At 55.9% G+C, this 20754-nt stretch overlaps 9 protein-coding genes across 9 annotated transcripts; 6 read left to right on the top strand and 3 right to left on the bottom strand.

The window, feature by feature from the left end:
* Positions 1 to 313: 313 nt before the first annotated feature.
* On the bottom strand, positions 314 to 3157 carry VTN31DRAFT_1823 (uncharacterized protein; the record flags this gene model as incomplete). The annotated part of the gene is made up of 1 exon (XM_069401923.1): positions 314 to 3157. One exon carries the CDS (start codon positions 3155 to 3157, stop codon positions 314 to 316), a length of 2844 nt encoding a protein of 947 aa, XP_069257452.1.
* A 250-nt stretch (positions 3158 to 3407) lies between these two features.
* VTN31DRAFT_1822 (uncharacterized protein) lies at positions 3408 to 3792 on the top strand (the record flags this gene model as incomplete). Its single annotated transcript, XM_069401922.1, has 3 exons — positions 3408 to 3410; positions 3468 to 3548; positions 3604 to 3792. 3 exons carry the CDS (start codon positions 3408 to 3410, stop codon positions 3790 to 3792), a joined length of 273 nt encoding a protein of 90 aa, XP_069257451.1.
* Positions 3793 to 4739: 947 nt separating this feature from the next.
* On the top strand, positions 4740 to 8148 carry VTN31DRAFT_1821 (uncharacterized protein; the record flags this gene model as incomplete). Its single annotated transcript, XM_069401921.1, has 2 exons — positions 4740 to 4933; positions 4986 to 8148. 2 exons carry the CDS (start codon positions 4740 to 4742, stop codon positions 8146 to 8148), a joined length of 3357 nt encoding a protein of 1118 aa, XP_069257450.1.
* A 602-nt stretch (positions 8149 to 8750) lies between these two features.
* On the bottom strand, positions 8751 to 9433 carry VTN31DRAFT_1820 (uncharacterized protein; the record flags this gene model as incomplete). Its single annotated transcript, XM_069401920.1, has 3 exons — positions 8751 to 8959; positions 9017 to 9250; positions 9307 to 9433. The coding sequence occupies 3 exons, from the start codon at positions 9431 to 9433 to the stop codon at positions 8751 to 8753; spliced, it is 570 nt and encodes a 189-aa protein (XP_069257449.1).
* Positions 9434 to 10310: 877 nt separating this feature from the next.
* Positions 10311 to 13439, top strand: VTN31DRAFT_1819 (uncharacterized protein; the record flags this gene model as incomplete). The annotated part of the gene is made up of 1 exon (XM_069401918.1): positions 10311 to 13439. One exon carries the CDS (start codon positions 10311 to 10313, stop codon positions 13437 to 13439), a length of 3129 nt encoding a protein of 1042 aa, XP_069257448.1.
* A 236-nt stretch (positions 13440 to 13675) lies between these two features.
* VTN31DRAFT_1818 (uncharacterized protein) lies at positions 13676 to 14749 on the top strand (the record flags this gene model as incomplete). Its single annotated transcript, XM_069401917.1, has 5 exons — positions 13676 to 13704; positions 13797 to 14176; positions 14247 to 14516; positions 14573 to 14620; positions 14673 to 14749. 5 exons carry the CDS (start codon positions 13676 to 13678, stop codon positions 14747 to 14749), a joined length of 804 nt encoding a protein of 267 aa, XP_069257447.1.
* A 260-nt stretch (positions 14750 to 15009) lies between these two features.
* VTN31DRAFT_1817 (uncharacterized protein) lies at positions 15010 to 15630 on the bottom strand (the record flags this gene model as incomplete). The annotated part of the gene is made up of 2 exons (XM_069401916.1): positions 15010 to 15501; positions 15565 to 15630. 2 exons carry the CDS (start codon positions 15628 to 15630, stop codon positions 15010 to 15012), a joined length of 558 nt encoding a protein of 185 aa, XP_069257446.1.
* A 360-nt stretch (positions 15631 to 15990) lies between these two features.
* On the top strand, positions 15991 to 18480 carry VTN31DRAFT_1816 (uncharacterized protein; the record flags this gene model as incomplete). The annotated part of the gene is made up of 5 exons (XM_069401915.1): positions 15991 to 16182; positions 16281 to 16419; positions 16473 to 16516; positions 16565 to 17379; positions 17433 to 18480. 5 exons carry the CDS (start codon positions 15991 to 15993, stop codon positions 18478 to 18480), a joined length of 2238 nt encoding a protein of 745 aa, XP_069257445.1.
* Positions 18481 to 18878: 398 nt separating this feature from the next.
* Positions 18879 to 20342, top strand: VTN31DRAFT_1815 (uncharacterized protein; the record flags this gene model as incomplete). Its single annotated transcript, XM_069401914.1, has 4 exons — positions 18879 to 19075; positions 19164 to 19787; positions 19836 to 20089; positions 20149 to 20342. The coding sequence occupies 4 exons, from the start codon at positions 18879 to 18881 to the stop codon at positions 20340 to 20342; spliced, it is 1269 nt and encodes a 422-aa protein (XP_069257444.1).
* Between the last annotated feature and the right edge of the window lie 412 nt (positions 20343 to 20754).

Here is a 20754-nt window from a genome sequence, read left to right as displayed (position 1 = left end):
AGGGCGTGAAATGTGTGTGCGTTGGTACAGTTATATGAACTGGTGCAGAACGTACAAGAAATTTTGCAATGTATCTACCTAACCTACCTATGTTTTTCCTCGTTTGTGGAAGCGATCAGGAATCAGGAAATGTAGCTAACAATGATTTTTTTTGTTTGTTTGATATCATGATTCAATTTAATTACTGATAGTATTTATTCCCCGTTGAAGTAATGCATCTTTACCTAGTGCACAACATTGAGAAACAATCATACAAAGCGGATCATGAACCTCACTTGACACAACGGACGGACCAAAAAAAAGGAAAAGAAAATCAACGCCGTCTTACCGGCAGCGGCGATGGGGACCGCCGACGACCCCCACGTATCGGTGACCGCGATGCGGCACTCGGGCTCCGACGGCGCCGCGGAGGAGGGCTCGGGCTGCGAGAGCCATCGTCATCATACGACGAGTAGCTCCCTCGTCGTCGACGGCCACGCGGAGGTGGGCTGTACGACGGGTCCCGGCCGCGTCGTCGCGCGGGTGGTGGGGAGGGCGAAGGGGTGTAAGACGGGGAGCGACCACGACGCCGAGCAGGTGGAGGAGAAGGCGAGCGGCTGTAGGATGCGTCCCGGCGGCGTCGCCGAGGAGGTGAAAGGGAGCGGCTGTAAGAGCGGTCCCTGGCGCGGCGTGGTGGCGGAGGACTTAGTGAGGGTGTGCGGGATGCTGCGCGACCGCGGCGCGGAGGCGGTGATGGCGAGCGGCTGTTGGACTGGTCCCTCGCGCGGCGTGGTGGAGGGCTTGGTGATGGAGTCGCGCGACCACGTCGACGAGGCGGTGGAGATGGAGAGCGACTGTACGAGGAATCTCGCCCACGTCGCGGAGCGGGTGATGGGGAACGGCTGTAGGAATCGTCGCGGCGGCGAGCGGCGGTGGATCGTCGCGGCGGCGTGTAGGAGACTGATCTCCGGCGGCGACGAGGCGGTGTCCGCGAACGTGACGGTGTGTACGAGCGCGACCGTGACGAGTATGACGACACCGAGCGGCTCGCGGATGGAGACCGGCTGTACGACGAGTACCGTCGCCGACCGCGCCGATCAGGCGTTCGCGACCGCGACCGGCTGTAGGACGGTGATCGTGTGTACGATCGACCGCGCCGTGGAGAGCGAGAACGCGAGAGTGACCGCCCCCGGTCGGAAGACACATCCGACCTCGTGTAGGACGAGTATGACGAGTAGCTGCTGTACGAGCTGACCGACTCCGAGTCCGACTCGTCCCGAGCCGCCGGCAGCGCCGGGGCAGTCGGCTTGGGCAAGTTCTTCAGGTGCTCGCGCATCTCCTCCGTGAGCAGACCCATGCCAATGCTGGTGAAGTAGTTGATGGAGAACCGAGTGTTGCGCGGGTTGTCCATCGGGAAGAGCCCGTCGAAGCTGGGACGCAGGATGGGGTCCAACAGTCTCTCCCTCAGCTTCGGCAGTCCGAGATGCTCCGCCATGTCCTGGAACAGAATCTTGATGAAAATACGGCTGCTCGAGGTAGTCTCTTCCTCGTTCAGGTGGATAACGGACAAGACATGCCAGCCAATTGCGTCGCTGCTCAAGATATGACCAAAGAAGCGAGCAATGTTGCGGAGGCGGTTCGTCTCGTACCGGTGAATCGTCTCGTAGTACTTGGCAAACGACTGCTCGAACAGGTCAGTCCAGAGGCGGTTCAGCTTGGCAAACCGCTCGCCGATGAGGCCGTAGAACTTGGAATACGTCCGCTCCTGCGAGCAGCACTCAATCACCATGGACGGCAGCTCGGGCTCCCGGCCGGGTGGAAGATTGATCTTCATCAACTTGTGGCAGCATTCTTCAAAGTCGATGCTTGACATGATCGTCAAGTAAATCGTCCGCCGCAGGTTGACCAGATCCGCGTTGCTCTGGTCGCGAATCTCCATTTGGCGCTCCTCCTCTTCCTCCACCTCGTCACTATCATCAGTCTCGTCGTCCGTCTCGTATTCGCTGCCTTCTCCCAGAATCTCTGCCTTAAGCTTTCGGTACGCCTCCTCGTGTGCCTCCCACTCCGGATCGTACTTGAATACATTGAGGCCGTCCTGCGTGTCAATCTCATCGTCCAGGCTGATGCGATGCGTGATCTGGTCTTCCTCTTCTACCAGGTCCAGCTCTTCGCGAATCGCTGGGTTGTCCTTGTACTGATCCTTGCGCACTTGGAACAGCACTTCAATCATATACTGAACCCGCTTGTCGATATCCGCCTCATGCAGGATGTTCCGGAACCGGTCAAAGACCAAAAGAGCAATCGACGGACTCATCTCCTCCATGTGCTGGCCGACCTCCCTCGTCAGACCAACGGCGATTTCGACGCTGTCGTCGGTCGGCTGGTGCAACAGCAGCTGCAGGATCTGAGCCGCCAGGACCTCGTGCACGACCTGTTGGTTGCACAAGTGCGCGATAAACGTTGTAGACGAGATGCATACGGCTTTATCATTTCGTCTAAACGCCTTCCGGAACTGCACAATCAGCCGCCCCAAAAGTAGCTCGCCGACCTGCGGCAGCTTTGTGTTGACGATGGCAGCCATCGCGGCGTAGATCGGAGTAAATGGCAAACTGGCCGCCTGAGCCTTCATAATGCTTCTGCAAAACAAGCCCCGACCTCGAATGAGATTCTCGTTGAAAAGTTCGGGCACGATGTGCTTGATGTTGGAGACGTTGACTTTGTTGATGAGTCCGTTGATCGACTTTTTCAAGGCCTCCCATGCCATGCGCTGGTACTCTTTGCTGTTTTTATCGGTGATCTGAGCCTGCAAAGCACGTAGTCGAGCCGGCGGAATATAGGTGCCGCCCGAACGCATGTTCATCAGCTTTTCGTATTCTGCTTTTGCCGCCGCTTGTTTCTCCTCCTCTGTCATGGGTTTCCGCGCGGCCTCCTTTTTCTCGTACTGGCGCAGCCTCTCCGCCAGCTGCCGTTCGCGTTCTGCGGCGCGTTCCGAATCGATATGTGGGACGTCAGGACCATCTCGCGCTGCACCGCCCGGAGGCGATCTTCGGCGGTCTGGTGACGGAGAACGCGACGGAGGTGAGCGCTTGCGCGCGCTGGAACGCTGCGGAGAGTACGACGTCCCCGGAGGGGGCGTCGGCACCCGCACGGCGGACTGAAGCATCACGGAATCCGACATGATGAACAGACCCGACTCGAGGGCCGTGGCGAGTTCGAAGACTGCGCTCCTGCCGACTGTTGTTGTAGGTCTTCTCAGGCGTAGATACTGTATTTTCTGTAAAGTCACGTGATACGGATCATCTGCCAATCACATTCGGCCATGAGTCCATCTTCAAGGAGCTTCAACTAAGAGAACAGCGGACACTGGAGCAGGACCTCATTACTTGATTGTCCTGTTTCTACGCCCGGACAGGGGCCGGTCTCTCAAAATGGTCAAAATCTCTCCTATTATCCTTTCCATAGCTTTCAGTGTGACTAACGTGTTCTAGCTCGGTCCCCTCGTTGGAAGCGCCATGCTCTTGATCGCAACCGCGGTCTTTCTCTACTACACAGCATGGACACTCCTGATGGTAAACGAGCTCTTCCTTGGTGCGAAATTCTTGAACACTGACCTCTTATGGATAGCCATTCGTCGATGATGACCACCCGCTGCACAACTTCTTCCCTCCGCGCGTCTGGGCGATACGCATCCCCGTCATTCTGACCATCCTCGGCTCGACCGTTGTTGGCTCCTTCATGGGCATAGTTATGATCCGGAGCAGCAGGAAGAAGGCGGCTAAGGCCAAAGCTGCCGCGGCGAAGAAAAAGGCATAATCCGTCTTTGGAAGACGGGTCGACGGGGCAAGATCCCAGCCCATGTACCATAGATCAGCCTGATAGGCTTCTCTTTTGTTCGAGTACTTTCGAGCCCGAATGAAGAGGCTTGTTTGGCCAGCATTCCTCGGTTTGTTTCCGCTGAGTCTTGATCTCCAGCTCTCACCGTCACCTGACATACCGTGTGGCTGGTCCATCTGCCCGGCTAGACCCCGGTGTTCCTGGCTCTGAGCGGTTCACCTGCCACCGTCATGTCCCAGTGCTGTCCTGGGAAGCTTTGGCTACTATGACGAAAGCGCACACCCCAGCGCCTCGGAGTTTGCACTGTTTGCATCCAGCACATGACGCAACGCGTATACGACAGAGTGGGTCCGCGTGGTAAGATAGCTCCCGCTGGCCGCTTTGATTGGCTGGATGGCCGCGCGGTACCTTACTCCAACGGTATGACGCTCGTCACGTTCTGCACCCCACCTGATGTAGACACCCCTCTCAGCCTGGAGGATCTCTGCCTGAGGAATGAACGCCTTCGCTCTTCTCTGATCCTCCTTCGCCGTATTATATTGAAGTATCAACTACTCTGCTCATTCTGGACTGCTGCAACCTCCTTTCTCCAAGTTGGCTCCCGTTTCTGGTCTCTGTAACAACGGGTCGACCTTCTCCGCATTAGTTCCCCGAGCTCCTGAGTCATTCCCTCGTCGGTGTTCTGGCAACATCGACGCTGCAATCCGCCGTCTCTCCTTTTGTAGACGAGAAGAGCAGCCTTTCTACGCTTAGGACTCTGCTTCACACCTGTCTCTCTTGGTCCCTGGACTACTGTTTGTTGTGCACCGTCTGATCGTCGCGTCACTCTTGGGACAAACCGAGCCTCGACCAGTGAAAGCCTGGAGCTTCTGTCTAGGGGCCCCCAACAAGCTCTCTCAACCAACTGGAGCGTGTCCAGTGCTTGAATGAATCCCGAAACATTCGACGATTGGTCGCAGCCATCCCAGAACCCCGACGACAACAGCCACCCGGTCCACGACACTGCATCAGCTTCCAAGGCATCGGACATCAGGAGCAGAAAGAAGAAGGGCAAATCCAAAAATGCAACAAAATCCAGGGATGCATTCACACCGACAGCTCAAATGCCGGTAGACGAACTGTATGTACCGGTCGACTTCTTGTTCTTTTCAAGGCTGATGAAAGTGGAATAGGCCGCAGTCAACCCCTCCCACGCACTCGGAGCCCCCATCCTTCCTTCCTGATCGTGGGATATCGCCGGCACGCAACCAAATCGTCTCACCGGTGCTGGAAGCCCTTGGAACCCTGAACATTCACCAGGAAAATGACACCGTTTTCCGGACTGGAGCCTGGGCCAAGTCGATCCCATTTGGCAAAAGCCCGCCAAATGGTTCCCCCGAACCGGGATTTGCCAGTGGTTCGCCTCACAGCGTCGCCAACAGCGTCCCCAACAGTGTTCCCTCGGCTGTAGATTACAGTGCTTTTGATCACCACGGGCCATCGTCGGCGTCCCCGCCCCCCACCACGAGGCCGATGAGTTATGGCAGTGGTCCAGCGAGTGGAACGCCGTCGCACCGGCTATCTGGTGACCGGTCGAAGCGGCACTCGGCGGGCGCTCCCTACCAGAATCAGCCGCCTCCACCACATATGCCTCAGGCGCATTTCTACGGCGCACCGGACATCGACATTCCATCGCCGTCTCCTGCGGGCCGGCCCCTGGATGATGATCAATACTCGTTTTGTGCATGGGACTCCATATCCGGGGTGCCTCCCAAGGCGGCTCGATTTGGTGGCAAAGTGATACTGGCGGGGACTGACGGTGCACTAGAAGTCCTGGCTGTTGAGAACCAGGGGACACGACTGATTGGAAAGTTGAGCGGTCTCAATGGCCGTGTACTGGATGCGAAGCTGTTGTCGACAACCTCTCATGCGGACCCGTATGCTTCCTCTAGGCCCCATGTCGCTGTCGTCCTGCATGGGCCCGTGCCTCAGAAAGACGAATCTGCGGAGGGCTCCTCGGCTGGCTCCGAGCCCAACGAGATTCTCCCTGGCCTGCCAGGAAAATCAGCGGCTGGCGAAAAGCCACACAGAGAGGGATACTACCAGACACAGGTAGAGGTATACTCTTTGCGAACCGGCGAGCACATTGCGACGCTTTTCCAAAGTATACCGGTGCCGTCGTTCGAGTCTTATCCAAACCTATCCTTACTGGCACCGGGACCAGTTGGAAATCTGAGACTCTACGCGAGCGGCCCCTACGTCGTCGTCGCGTCCGGCACGAGCGGAGAGGTCTTCATCTTTGGCGTGATCCCTTCGGCCTCGCTGAACGCGTATCAATGTCTGGGCAAGACTTGGACTAGTATCCAGACAAGAGAGTCACGCCGATACTCAACTTCTTCCAGTTCGACGGATCAGGATGGCTCGCAATATGATAGCGGGAACGGACGGGCTTCTGAGAACCCCATACTATCTGTTGGTGGGAGGTGGCTTGCGGTCGTGCCCCCATCATCTACAGTGAGGACGCCGCCTGTAGGTGCCGTTCCGACACAGCTTGTCAATCGGAAGATCTATGGTCTGGACACACATATTCCACCCTCCAAGCCCGCGGTGAACTGTGCGGTGGACTGTGGAGAAGGCGAAAGTCTCCTTGATAAGGTAGCTCGCGGGGTCACACAGGAGCTGTTTCGGGGCGCTCGCTGGATGGGTGATCAGGGCATCCAGGCATGGAACCATTACTGGAACAAGGACCAACAGCAGTCCCAGAGCGGAGCGGCTCGTCGCAGTTCTGCGTTCTCTGAAGGGCAACAGGGCTTTCATCTGTTTCCACCAACACATGGCCAGGACACGTCTGGCGGGTCGTCATCAGAGCCGGACATCGTCTGTATCCTCGACATGAAGAGGCTGGAGGAGGGACAGGAGGCCAAAATGGCCTTTCCGGGACTGGTGGCTGCGTTTCAGCCCCCTAATGGCTGCAGCTTTCTGTCATTCTCGCCGAACGGACTGATGCTGCTGACGTCAAGCAGGAAAGGTGATGTACACCATGTGTGGGATCTCATGCACATCAAGCACTGTCGAGCTTCGGTCTTTCTGTCCGAAGAGCCCGGTGCGAGCACTCAAACCTCGCCGCACGTGCGGCAAGTGGCACGCTACGCGCGCCTCACGGCTTCTAGCGTTGTGGATGTCATCTGGACCTATCCCACCGGAGAGAGGCTTGGAATCGTCACACGCAAGGGCACGGTGCACGTTTTTGACGTTCCTCGGAGCGCTTTCCAGTGGCCACCGCCGCGCCGAGCGCGGACCAATGCCAATCCTTCCAATAGCGAGCCCAACCATGTCGCGACACCGTCGGTGGAGTCAGGTTCGCGCAGTCCATTCGCAGCCGCCATGAAATTCGTTGGTGGTAAGACACAACCGATCATCACGGCCGTCAGAGGCCGCACACCGAGTGTCGGTAGTACGTTCCCGGCCGTGTCCGGCTTTGGATTATCGTCGGCGGCCGGGGCAGGAGGAAAAGCCGTTGCGGCAGGACTGAGCAAGTCCGTTGGTGCCGCAACCGGCACTGTTAATACATTACGGCATGTTGGAGGGAATCGGCTGCACATGTCCGGATTCTCTCGTGACCCGGCGCCGTCGAGGGCTGCATGGGTCTCGATCCGAGGCGAATGCTTTCTCGCCGTTATGGATGCCGGCGTGCTCAGGGTCCACAAAATCAAGCGCAACACGGACCGGTCGAAGACACGGCGCAACCAGCCCGTCATTGCGGGGAAGGTTATGGAGCTCAAGCTCCCGCCCAACTTGCGTAGTCTCTGCGGGCCCTTGCAAATCTCCCCTGCGACGGATTCGCCCGTAACCACGTTCTGGGCGTTGCCGTCGACTCTCCCCCACTCGTCATCACATGCGGCGAAACTGCAGTCGCAGCCCTTGTCCCAGGCGGAGATTGAGACCAACGCACCGTACCAGCCGTTCCACACGGACCGGCGCGTCACCATCTCGGTGTATCTGAATGATGCCGGCGATGAAGCAGGGGAGGTGTCGGCCGCATCCCCAAGCTCGCTGTGGGTGTTTGGCGGGCCCATTCCTACGCGCAGGCTTCCCCCGCGCTCCGCGCAGGAGCCGAGCGACGAGGATGACGCCGTCGGAGAAGCAGATGTGCCCGCCGGGGAGATGGAGAACGTGATCAGTCTTGGCAGCGGTAGCGACCACCAGCATGTCGAAGAGATTGTCATCACGACGCGACGGAAGAAGAAGAAGAAGCGGGCGCATCCACATTCTGACACTGGGGTGCCGTCGCCGGACGAGGATGGATTTTTTGAGGATGATTGTGATGTTTTAGATTTTGCGAGGGATCGAGTGTGACTATTGATCCCCTTGAATCATCTTTGAAGGTGACATGGCTTGAGAGATCGGAGCTTGAGATGAAGCTACATTTCTAATCATTGACCGCAGTGTTGTTTTTTTATTGCTCGTTTAATTCACCATTTGGCTTTGAACAATACCCTTTGCTTTGCACTTGATTGAATTCGAGGGAATACTATGTATGTTTTGCTAATTACGGTTTTTGCTGTTGTTTGAGACCAGACTCATTCAATTTGCATGCTGGGACAGGTTGTCTCAATAGTATCCCGTTCAACTCTGGATTCGGGTGAGATTAACGGAATAATGGAGGTTTCAGATGTGGTACCTATTAGTATCATCATATTTCCTTTTCCAAAGCCGAGTTTATCATTTCATAACAGAGGATCAAGTAGGACTCGATGCCTCGATCTGAATTACAATTACTTCTCAACAACAACAGCGTACGCTAGTAGTAGTAGGTACAGTGTATAACCTGAACAGTCGATTAGACTGCACCACACTTCAACACTGGATTATACACTGCTGGAATTGAATTAAACCACGATCCGTCCCCTTAGTACAACAGAGATCAACTTCCACCGACTTCAACAACGACAGACTTTTTACAGAGCCAGGGCAGCCACGATGGCGCCGACGATACCAGCAGTGCCGGCCTTGAGACCAAGGGTGCTGGCGGCATCCGGGGACTCGGAGGATTCACCCTCCTCGGTAGAGCTGGCCGAGTCAGAGTCGGAATCCTCAGAGCCCGAGTCCGAGTCGTCGGAGTCAGAGCCACCAGTCTCCTGAGCATTAGAGCCAGTGCCGGAAGCGCCTAAAGTTCTCGTTAGCGAAATTCAAAAACAAACACCGATTTTTCTAGGAAGCATACTCGAGCCAGAAGTGCCGGTGGCACCGTTACCAGAGCCGGTCGCGGTCGCAGTCGCCGGGAAGAACAGCGAGCTGAAGCAGTTCTGCTGGCAGCGGGCGTATTCCTCAGTGTCCTTGGGCGAGCCATCACCCTGCTTGCAGTTGGCCGCGCACTCCGTGGTGTCATTGGCCATGGCCTCGCTGGGGCAAGGCACTTCGAAGCAGCGAGCAAGGCAGCAGACATCGCTGGGCTCGCCTGAAACCAAGTCAGCCAAGAAATATGTGAAACATTGGGGTTGTTGAAAAACTTACACTCCTTCGCAGCGCAGGACGCCTGAGGCGACAGAGTCGCGGTCTTGGTGCTCGACGAGTTGTCGTCGGCGTTTTGCGCGGCCGCGAGGGCGAGCAGGCCAGACAGAGCAAAGACGCTGAGCTTCATTGTGGAACGACTGACGATGGAAAGAACCGCGAACAGACACTCAAGCGAGCGAACGAGTCGGGAAGAAGAGAGGGCAAGAAAGGCGCGAGAAAAAAAAAAAAAGGAAAAAGAGCGGGATGGGACAGACAGACCGACACACACACAAAACACACAAGACACTTTGGAAGCGGTCAGGTTTGAGAGACGAAAACAAGGGAGTCTGGGGGATCGGAATGGCTATTTATGGTTCGCTTGGGGCTGGTCTCGTGATGGTCACTGATTGGCTCTAGGGCAGCCAATCACAGCGGTCTTCTCGAGCCACTTCCTGAGGTGAACCTTACAGATACTTTGCGTGAAAACCTGCAATAAGAATAATGCAATACTAGTCAGCAAAGAAGGGAAGGAGGAAAAGCCGCCCTACTTCTCGTAGTCATTTGGAAAGGGATAGATCTGGCCAGACTGCACTGGCATTGCATCCTCTCATCCTCTCTCTCTGCCTTTTGCACCGAATCAGCGGAGTTGAGATGCCCGACCGCTGAATGCATTCCCTGCCAACACAGCGCAGTCTCTAGAAGCATCGAGCTGATGCTGTCTCACATGCGCCAAGACGGGCTGGTATGATCAGCCAACCACAGGCTCCACTGGGGCGTGGGTGTTGCCCGATCAAGTTAGCGCGATCTGGTGTGGGGAAATCCAAATCTGGTTAGCTCCATCTTCCTCCCGCATTGCGCTAGTCCACATCAGGAAGCCAAACCTTAAATTCAAAGTACGGAGTATAAGTCACGTGATTCCGCGTCACGCGTCCATCGTCCGCGATGGCGTTCTGCATTGCAGAAGGGAGCAGTGTCCGAAAAAAAAAAAAAAAGAGGGCACTGCCAGGTCAGAGTGACACGCCAGCATGTCCGATCTGGAGAGCGGCAGTCTTTACTCCGATCTGGACGGCGGCGATGGCGACGATGTGCCGGGACCCGCGCAATCGAGCGATGGGGACTCTCCACGACCCTGCAAGCGACGCCGCTTATTTCGGAGATCAGCGGCCAAATCGGCGCCTGCGCGCGATGAGATCATTAACATTGACGGCGACGATGAGATTATAGACGAATTTTTGGATGACGATGTGTTTTCCTCGCACCTTTTGGACGATTTGGAACGTGATGGCTGGAAAGGACGCGCAAAGCGCAATACCATCGCACAAGAACACCCTCAGCCCGGCTCTCCGCTGCAAAACTCAGTGGCCCCTCAGCCGGACGATGACGGTTTCGACGAGCTAGACGATGACCCCGACTTGCGAGCCGCCATTGAAGCGTCATTGCAGTCGTTTGAGGTAGAGAATGCAGCCAACCAAGGTGCGCCAAGTGCGCCGAAATACACAGCGTCGACATCGACAGGAGCGGCGCCCGACACTGCCATTGATTTGGACGATCTCCCTTCAGATGCCTTTGATTCCTCGCCGTCGCTGTCTCCGGTTGAAAATCCTACAAGAACCATGGGCACGTTCAGCCAAGCATCTGCATCCTTCGGACAGGGTCGACGGACAAACCTCCGTCAAACAACCCTCTTTTCCTACGCTCCGCAAAATAACTCTACTAGTTCACGGGAATGGTCACCACCGCCGCACGACGAACCCCCAACCCACCATAAGCTAGACCCCGAAGCCATGAAGACATGGGTGTATCCCATGAACCTGGGGGCTATTCGGGATTATCAGTTCAACATTGTGCAAAAGGGCCTATTCCACAACCTACTGGTGGCGCTGCCGACCGGCTTGGGGAAGACGTTTATTGCGGCAACCATCATGCTCAACTGGTTTCGGTGGACAAAGACTGCGCAAATCGTGTTCGTGGCTCCCACCAAGCCGCTGGTGTCGCAGCAGGTGGAGGCATGCTTCGGTGTCGCCGGAATTCCGCGTTCGAAGACCACGCTTCTCACCGGGAACGTTCCCCCGGGGACGCGCGCTCAGGAATGGGAAAGCAAACGGGTATTCTTCATGACGCCGCAGACCTTGATCAACGACCTCAGGTCCGGGATCGCAGACCCGAAGCGCATTGTGCTGCTGGTGGTCGACGAGGCCCATCGTGCGACCGGCGGGTACGCCTACGTCGAAGTGGTCAAGTTCCTGCGCCGCTTCAACAACAGCTTCCGGATCCTGGCGTTGACGGCGACTCCCGGTTCGACCGTCGAGGCTGTGCAGGCGGTCATTGACGGCCTCGATATTGCCAGGGTCGAGATTCGGACCGAGCAGTCGCTGGATATCCGCCAATACGTCCACGCCCGGAATATAGACATTCAAACCTTTATTGATTCCGAGGAGATGACTCTGTGCATGGACCTCCTGTCCAAAGCGCTCCAGCCCAGTGTGGACGAGCTGCGGAATCTCAACGCCTTTTGGAGCCGGGATCCCATGGCGCTCACTCCGTACGGGCTTACGAAAGCACGACAGCAGTGGATGGCTTCCCCCGCCGGGCGAAACGCGAATTTCGGCTTGAGGGGGAAAGTCAACGCCTTGTTCAACGTGTTGGCTAGCTTGGCTCATGGAATTGAATTGCTCAAGTACCACGGCATCATCCCTTTCTACCGTCACGTGGCGTCTTTCAAATCGGACTCTGAACAAGGGCAGAAAGGCGGCAAAACGCAGCGTGCACTCGTTCAAAATGAGCATTTTAAGCGTCTGATCAGCCACCTGGAGCCCTGGAGCAAGAATCCCGAATTCATTGGCCACCCGAAACTGGGATATCTGCGCGAGCTTATCCTCAACCACTTCTTGGATGCCGGCGAGACGTCGAACACCAGAGTTATGATCTTTGCTCACTTTAGAGATAGCGCTGAAGAAATTGTCAGGGTGTTGAAACGGCACGAGCCGATTGTCCGGCCCCATGTGTTTGTCGGCCAGGCAAGCGCCAAGGGCTCCGAAGGCATGGACCAGAAGAAGCAGCTCGATGTCGTGGAGAAGTTCAAGAAGGGCACCTACAATGTCATTGTGGCAACTTCTATTGGCGAAGAAGGGTTGGACATTGGAGAAGTTGATTTGATTGTCTGCTACGACTCGTCGTCCTCACCCATCCGCATGCTGCAGCGCATGGGACGTACCGGTCGAAAACGGGCCGGCAACATCGTGCTGCTGCTGATGCAGGGCAAGGAGGAGGAATCCTACATCAAAGCCAAGGACAACTACGAAAAGATGCAGCAAATGATCGCCAGCGGCAGCCGGTTCACGTTCCATGAGGACCGATCGCCGCGCATTCTGCCGAGAGACGTGAAACCCGACGTGGACAAGCGCGTGATCGACATCCCACCGGAGAACTCGCAGGGCGATCTGCCAGAGCCGACGAAGCGGAGCGGGAAGGCGCCGAAGCGCCCGCCAAAGAAATTCCACATGCCGGATGGCGTCGAAACCGGGTTCACCAAGGTATCCACGCTGCAGTTTGGCAAGCAGCAGGCCAAGCCCCGCCCACGAACGCCGACGCCGCCTCCTGAGCCCGTGGAGATTCCGTCCATCGACGAGGTGGCGCTGACACCGCGCCAGGAGATGGAGTTGGAGGAGCGCTACTGCAACGTGATCGGCGGGGACAGTCCTCAGTACATCCGTGCGCCGCGCAACGATGCGTTTCCCGACGCTCAGCGGGCGCTCCGGCCTACCAAGCTCGTTGGTCACGGCTCCGTGACTCATCGATTCGTCCGTGTTTTGAGGAAGATGCACAACATGGACGTGGGTTGCGAGGATCGATACAACAAGATCCTCGATGACATCCGAAAGAGGGCTCCAGAGATCCTCGCCGCCCGAGCTGCCAAGTCACCCAGTCGAGACGCTGCCAGGACTCCAAAAACCAGTTCGCAGGAAAGTTCTGATCCTCCGTCTGCGGATGGTCATAAGGAGCCCATCAAGGCCGAAGATCCGATCACCGTGGATAGCGATTTTGAATCTCTGCCGGACTTGGAGATACTATTGCAAGTGCATAGAAATCGCAGCCCACCGCCGCCGAAGCGGAAGAGGGTCGCTGATGATGATAGTGACTTTGAGTTCTTATGAATCTTGGACTGAACACAGATGAGCCAATGATACCCTTTGTGAAGCGTATACCGGATATTTTGTAGATTTGATTCATTATTGCAATCATTCGTAGTTTGTAGTGTGATTGATTTGACCGAGCCCTCGTTTTTTCCGTGACAAACCGCGTCGCCAACGGCCAACCGCTGGAGATACCTCCATAGTAAATCCGCGATTCACCAGCGCAGCTCAACAATCAACACAACAACCAACCCATCATGGCCGACACGCAGTTTGATAGTGCCCTGTAAGTCCTTCGAATTAAGTCCTTCCTGATGATCGCTTCCCACCTTTAACATTTCCGCTCCGGATCAACAATAATCTGACAAACCCCGCTAGAGACCTCCTACGGCGCCTCTCCCCGCGCGACACCAAACAAAACCTCGACCGCATCACCATCCTCGTCCCGGACCTCACCGAAGACCTCCTCGCCTCCGTCGATCAACCGCTGGAAATCCGCCGCTGCGCAAAGACCGGCCGCGACTACCTCCTCTGCGACTACAACCGCGACGGCGACAGCTACCGTTCCCCCTGGAGCAATGAATTCGACCCACCGCTCGAAGATGGCACGGTGCCGAGTGAGAGGGTGCGGAAACTCGAGGTCGCTGCCAATGAGGCGTTTGATGTTTACCGTGAGCTGTACTACGAGGGAGGGGTGAGCAGTGTGTATTTTTGGGATTTGGATGATGGACATGCAGGGGTGGTGTTGTTGAAGAAGAGTATATACTCCCCCCCTTTTCCCCGGCTGTCTACGCGGGTGAAAGTTGCAAGAGATTGACCGGTTGTTAGCCGTTTCGCCCGGTGCCAAAAGCTCCGGTGGTTGGGACAGTATCCATGTCTTCGAGGCCACCGACCGTGCGCGCATGTCACATTATAAGCTTACCAGCACGGTTATCCTGCATCTGTCCAACGAGAATGATGCCCTGGGTGAGATGAATCTCAGTGGCAACATGACGCGGCAGGTTGAGGCGGATCTGCCCGTCGAGTCGGATGCCAGCCATATTGCGAATATCGGTCGGTTGGTTGAGGATATGGAACTCAAGATGCGGAATTTGCTCCGTAAGTTTACAGATTTCTACGGATGTGTATGATGTTGGTGAACTAATATCCAATAGAGGAGGTTTACTTTGGCAAGGCCAAGGATGTGGTTGGTGATCTTCGAAGTAAGTGTTGTATTGCTACGATGGTGTTGGCTGCTGCTGACGATTTCAACAGGCATTCAACCGCTCTCGGAAACCAGCAAGGAGCGCGCCGCGCACCGCGAGATGATCAATGCTATGGGGACGAGATAATGACTGCATCAAGTGCTGTCCATGCCACCCTCCCACCCTTCGTCTGCACTTCAATGCGTCTAGATTTTTCTCGAGGTATTGTTCGATCGGCCAGCTGTTGATAGATACCATCAAGATGTCGTTTCTCTCCGGCCCCGACATCACTCGTAGGTCGTTCTCGAAATCGTAGAGCGAGTGACGCTGCATTGCCGGGTTAATGAACAATTGTTCAAACCGGCAGTCGGGGTCGTCTAGAAAAATCAAAAGTCAAGTTGGATGGATCATTTCATCCCCTCCATCTCACTATCACCCCCAGAGACCCTCGCCGCAAACTCGCCCGCCGCAGCCCACAGTTCTGCCTCTTTATCCCTCTCCACGGTATCCTTCCGTGTATTCAACCAACTAATCTCCAGCGGATTGAACGACGACGATCCCGCGCCGCCAGCGCCTCCACCAGCACTAGTCGTCGCTGCCGCACCGGACGAAACATCGCTCCGAAACGACGTTCCTACCGCACCACCACCACTACCACCACCAGCACCTGGGGCCGGAGCGTTCTCCGGAGCCACGATACCCGCTTCTTCCAGTGCGTAGACCTGTCGCCGAAGCCGGACGTCAATAGACGAGAGCAGGGCGAAATACTGTGCCGTTGCCTGCTTAAAGGCCGCTTTGCGGACTTCAACCGGATCGCTGCCGCCATCCGCGGTTTCGATCTTTGCGTTGGTTAGGGCCTGGATTGCTAGACCGGCGGAGTGGACGAGTTTGGCGACATCCTACACGTCCCTTATATAAGTCGTTGTGTCGAGCAATGGGGGTGTGTCTAGCGGAGAATATACCTTGTCAATCTCATTGAGTTGTCGTATTCGGTCCGCAGAAGTGAATGTCGGCTGATTTGAGGCCATCGTCCCAGTCCCATGTGACAATGAGCTTGCAAGAAATGAAGCGTCCTGAAGCATCATTGTCAATCTAAAAGTCACGTGACGAAACTATCAGATGGGGCTAGGTCCAAACCGGCTAGCTTCTAGTTACACTAATCCGGCTTAGGAAGTTGAATTACTCTTTGAGGCTGGACTGCAACTTCTTCAGTCGGCCGCATCAACATCTGGGATAATCCAGCGACAAATCGGCCATCGGAATTCTTCGATCACGGGCCATGACTGTGCTCAGCCGCTGCGCCTGACTGTCCCCGATCAGCCCTGTGAATATCTCCCGCCCGAGCACGCTGAAGAGGACCGATCCGAGACAAACGATAAGTATTCATCATGTCCGCGCCAGGAGGCGGCAGCGCCCCGAGCTCTGTGCCACGGAGTGGCAGCATGGGCCCGAATCCGTCGATGACTGTGCCGTCGCAGCCTGTTATGGCAGGCAATCCGTCCGTTATGCATACGCCGACCACGCCGAGCGCGTCCGCGCCGCCGCCGGGACAGGTGTCGCAGTCGAATTTGAATCAGATTGTGAGTTTTGGTTGCTTTTGTCTTCTTTGGATATTGTCTTCTGGAATACAGAGCGGGATTTATAGTCGATTCTGGATCCATGCTGATCTCGTTCGTAGGTGATTGACTATCTTGCCAAAAAAGGCTACACCCGGACTGAAGCCATGCTTCGCATGGAGTCGGGTAGCCAGGAAATAGATGGACGACCATTGCCACAGCTAAGCGCAGACAAGCGCCCAAAGTACAGAGAGGGCTTTGGTAAGCCTCATATTGAGCGGATTGTGGCGCTGGTCCTGACGAGTCTCCTACAGAACTCTTGAAAACGTGGATTGAAGACAATCTGGAATTATACAAGGTATGTGGTTGATGATTGGAGCTCATTGACAAACACTGACCGGGATAGCCTGAACTCCGCCGTGTCTTGTGGCCGCTATTTGTCTATAGCTTCCTGGACATGGTTACCCAGGGGTATCCCCACGACGCAAAAGCGTTCTTCGAGACAAACAAGAATCTTTTCCTGCCGGAGCACACAGAGGATGTTCGCACCTTTGAGCCCATCAGCCTTCCGGAGCACGTGCAGGACAACCCATTGGCAAAGCGCTACCGTTCCAACAAGTACCGATTGGTCCTCAGTAATCCGGCATTTTCGAATTTGATGCAGTTTCTGGAGAGCAAACAAAAGGACGGGGGCTCCGTAATGTCGGCCATTCTGGCCAGTTACTGCAGCGTCATCACAAAGGAGCGTGCCGCGGACGACCGATTCAGCTTTGCTTCCATCCTGGCGCGTGCTCAAGATATGGACACATACCCTGCCGAAGACGAGGGTATTCCTGGCCACCACCCAGGGTCCGCTTACACCGGGGACAGTCCCGCGGTGACCGGTCATCTGCCTCGGCTCAAGCTTGGAAAGCTTCCGCCCGAGCCGGAGTTGGAGAGCGATGTCCGTGCCGAGCTTGAAGAGCTCGACGCTAAGCAGCCACCCACCGATGGCCGTAATACACTTGTTCAGGAGTACGATCAACTGATCAAAAAGGAAGAGGATGAGGAGGCTCCAACGCGGGCCGAGATCCCTTTTCCGCCGTCCACTGCGCGGGACGTTGCCTTGGAGGTCCAACGGGTCAAGGAGAATCGGGATCGATTCCGCATCGAAGGCCGAACCGGTGGGGTTGGTCCAGCAGTGAGCGCATGCATGTTTACATTCCATCACACGAATGATCGGTATGTCTTTTCTCTATCTCCCGATGGCAAGGATTGGGCTGATTCCTTCCTAGAATGACATGTATAGATTTCTCCGACGACAATACACTCGTCGCTGCTGGGTTCGAGGACTCGTACATTCGAGTTTGGAGTCTGGATGGCAAGAACATTCAGCCCACACACGAAGGCCTGGATCATCTTTCGCCCCCCGCCAACTCGAAGCGATTGTATGGGCATTCAGGACCTGTGTATGCCGTCTCGTTCGCTCCGTCTGCCACACGGTCAAAAGGTGAAGTGGCGCCCACCAATCCTCGCTGGCTTCTTTCTTGCTCAGCCGATAAAACCATCCGTTTGTGGTCCCTTGATCTGTGGGAGTGCACGGTGGTCTACAAAGGCCATGCCCAGGCTGTATGGGATGTCAAGTGGGGTCCGTTTGGGTACTACTTCGTCTCCGGCAGTCACGACAAGACGGCTCGGCTTTGGGTCACCGATCGGATCCGGCAGCAGCGGATCTTTGCTGGACACGATCAGGATGTCGACTGCGTGTGCTTCCACCCCAACTCCGCGTACGTGTTTACCGCGAGCAGCGACCGCACCGTCCGCATGTGGACCGTGACGACGGGAACTGCCGTGCGGATGTTCACCGGCCACACCGGCAACATCACCGCACTGTCATGCAGCCCCAGCGGCAAGCTGCTGGCGTCTGCCGATGACCACGGGGTCATCATGCTGTGGGATCTGGCCTCTGGGCGGCTGATCAAGCGCATGCGCGGGCACAGCAAGCTCCCGATCTGGTCCCTCGACTGGAGCGTCGAGTCCACTGTCCTTGTCTCTGGCGCAGCCGACTGCACGGTCCGCGTGTGGGACATTGCACCGCCCGCTCCCGAGCAGCCGTCCGGCCAGGCGCGGATTACTGGAGACGCAGGAATCAAGGGGGACGGCACCACTGGTGCGCAGCCCTCTGTGTCCACCACCACTGGGCCCGGGACTGGCAAGAAAAAGGGCAAGGAAAATGTGGTAACTCCGGACCAGATCAGCGCGTTTCCGACGAAGCGGACCCCGGTGTACAAAGTCAAGTTCACGCGGATGAACCTGATCCTTGCCGGGGGTTGCAGTCAGTAGTCTTGAACTGTGCATGTACTTTCAAGCATTTTCAAGGTTGGTCGGCTGGCGTTGGATGGGGGGGGATTGGAGTTGGGTATAACGATATCACGTTATCAGGCGTTACTCAGTTGTAACTTGGTGTTTTAATAGAATTTGATTGGTTGGTTTCTGTCCAAGTGGGATTCGATCATCATGTGGGGAGCATCAACCTCCAAGTCACCGAACTTGTCGAGAGTTTGCCAAACAGCATTCATCACCACAACGTGTCTTGCCAGAATCATGGTCAGAGTGTCTAGGCTGGGAGTCTCTCGCAGGGTCTGCTAACCAACACTCTTTTTCCACAGCGCTAAAGACAGTTTGCTGATACTGGCGACATCTCGCATGTCCATTTGTACCCCGATGATACTACTATTACCATGAGTGACCTCCAGAAGTCATTTATGAAAAAGAAATTCACCCCGTATCACCCTGCGCAGGCCCCCGTTCTCGAAGAGAGGGCAGAGGATGCTGCTGCTACCACGATGAATGAAGGAGAGGACGACTCGTCCGACCAGTCGTCCACGGGGACGGTGGTCCCCTCGGCGACGGAGAATCTCTGGGCAAAGCGTAATCTGTGTGCCTACACCTCCCGTAACAAGCTTTTCTTTTTTCCTTTTCTTTCTTTCTTTTTCATGTTTCTAATGTAGATTTCTGCTTTTCAGTACCCGACGGCCAGGTCAGTCCCGAAACGGAGCCACCGATGCGCTGGACTGGTCCGAGTTCTTCTCGCAGGAGATCACCGTCGAGCAGGAAGCTGGCGATCTGCGCATCGCCCACCATGCGTACATTACCCCGCCGGGGACGTCAGGCTCGGGCTCAAGCCCGCTGTTTGTAATGCACCACGGTGCGGGATCGTCGGGTTTGTCGTTTGCGGCCGTGGCGCGGGAGATTCGCGAGTTGCTACCGAACGCGGGGATTTTGTCGCTGGATGCGCGGCATCATGGGGACACCAGGGTCACGAAGACATCGTCATCCGCGGCGGCTGAGGCCATCGAGCTGGACCTTCGGTTGGAGACCTTGAGTCGGGATATGGTCCATGTTATTCGTCAGGTACAGGTTCAGATGGGGTGGAAGGAGCTCCCAGATTTGGTGCTGGTTGGGCACAGTCTCGGTGGTGCTGTGGTGACCGATGTTGCGAAGGGAGGCAAACTTGGTTCCAAAGTACTCGCCTATGCTGTGCTGGACGTTGTCGAGGGCTCGGCGATGAACGCCCTTCGGAGCATGGACACGTATCTCTCCACGCGGCCGACGCGGTTTGCGTCTGTTCAAGATGCTATTGAGTGGCAGTACGTCTATCTATTCTTGGAGGTGGCTCGACTACTAATTCTTTCAAGTGTCCGCTCTCGAACAATCCGAAACAGTGCCTCTGCCCGCATCTCGGTGCCCTCGTTGATCCGCAGGGAGTCGGATCCTGCCGACCCCGAGCGGCCATGGGTATGGAAGACCAATCTCGCAGACACCAAGCCCTTCTGGGAGAACTGGTTCGTCGGTCTCAGCAAGAAGTTCCTCGAGGCCAGAGGCGGGAAGTTGCTTCTTCTGGCTGGCACGGACCGGCTGGATACGGAGCTTACCATCGGCCAGATGCAGGGTGAGTACGATTCGAACCCCTCAATTCAAGACTTTGTCAACTGAAAAGGATGAGCGCAGGCAAGTACCAGCTTCAGATCTTCCCGCTCTCTGGACATTTTATCCAGGAGGATATGCCGTCGCAAACGGCGCAGGTGCTGGTGGACTTCTTCTCGCGGAATGACCGCGGTGCGCTGGTTTTGCCGCCCAAGGTGGCGGATTTGAAGGCTACGCAGGCCATGGAGAAGGGTGCAGGGAGTGGCCTCAAGTCATGATTCTTCAATATTATAGATGAGGCTTCTATATGTACTACGTATCTGATAATGAACACGACACTAAAGCTCACGATCTTCAATGCGACATATTTCCCAAATTAGACATATTGAAGGTACTCATCCAGTAACAGCCAATCACAGAACAAACCGAGGATCCCACAGTAACCAATCAGGAACCGTTGATATTTCTAAGCGTCACTCACCGCTTGGGATTTTTTTTTTCTTCGCCTCTCCGCATTTTCGACGGAGTCTTGCCGGTTGAGTCTGCCCGGTTTGGTGGGACAAAGTGATCAGAATTGTTGCTGACTCGATCACTCGACGGGGTTCCCGGAAGATTCAATGTAAATAACAACGGGCAGACATTCAGACACCAGGCACGTTCAGTGCGCCCAATATCCCCCGTCGCGTGCCT

The sequence above is a fragment of the Thermomyces dupontii genome (assembly GCF_041956625.1).
Source record: "Thermomyces dupontii strain NRRL 2155 unplaced genomic scaffold VTN31scaffold_10, whole genome shotgun sequence".
NCBI lineage: Eukaryota > Fungi > Ascomycota > Eurotiomycetes > Eurotiales > Trichocomaceae > Thermomyces > Thermomyces dupontii.
This window is presented reverse-complemented; position numbering and strand designations above follow the sequence as displayed.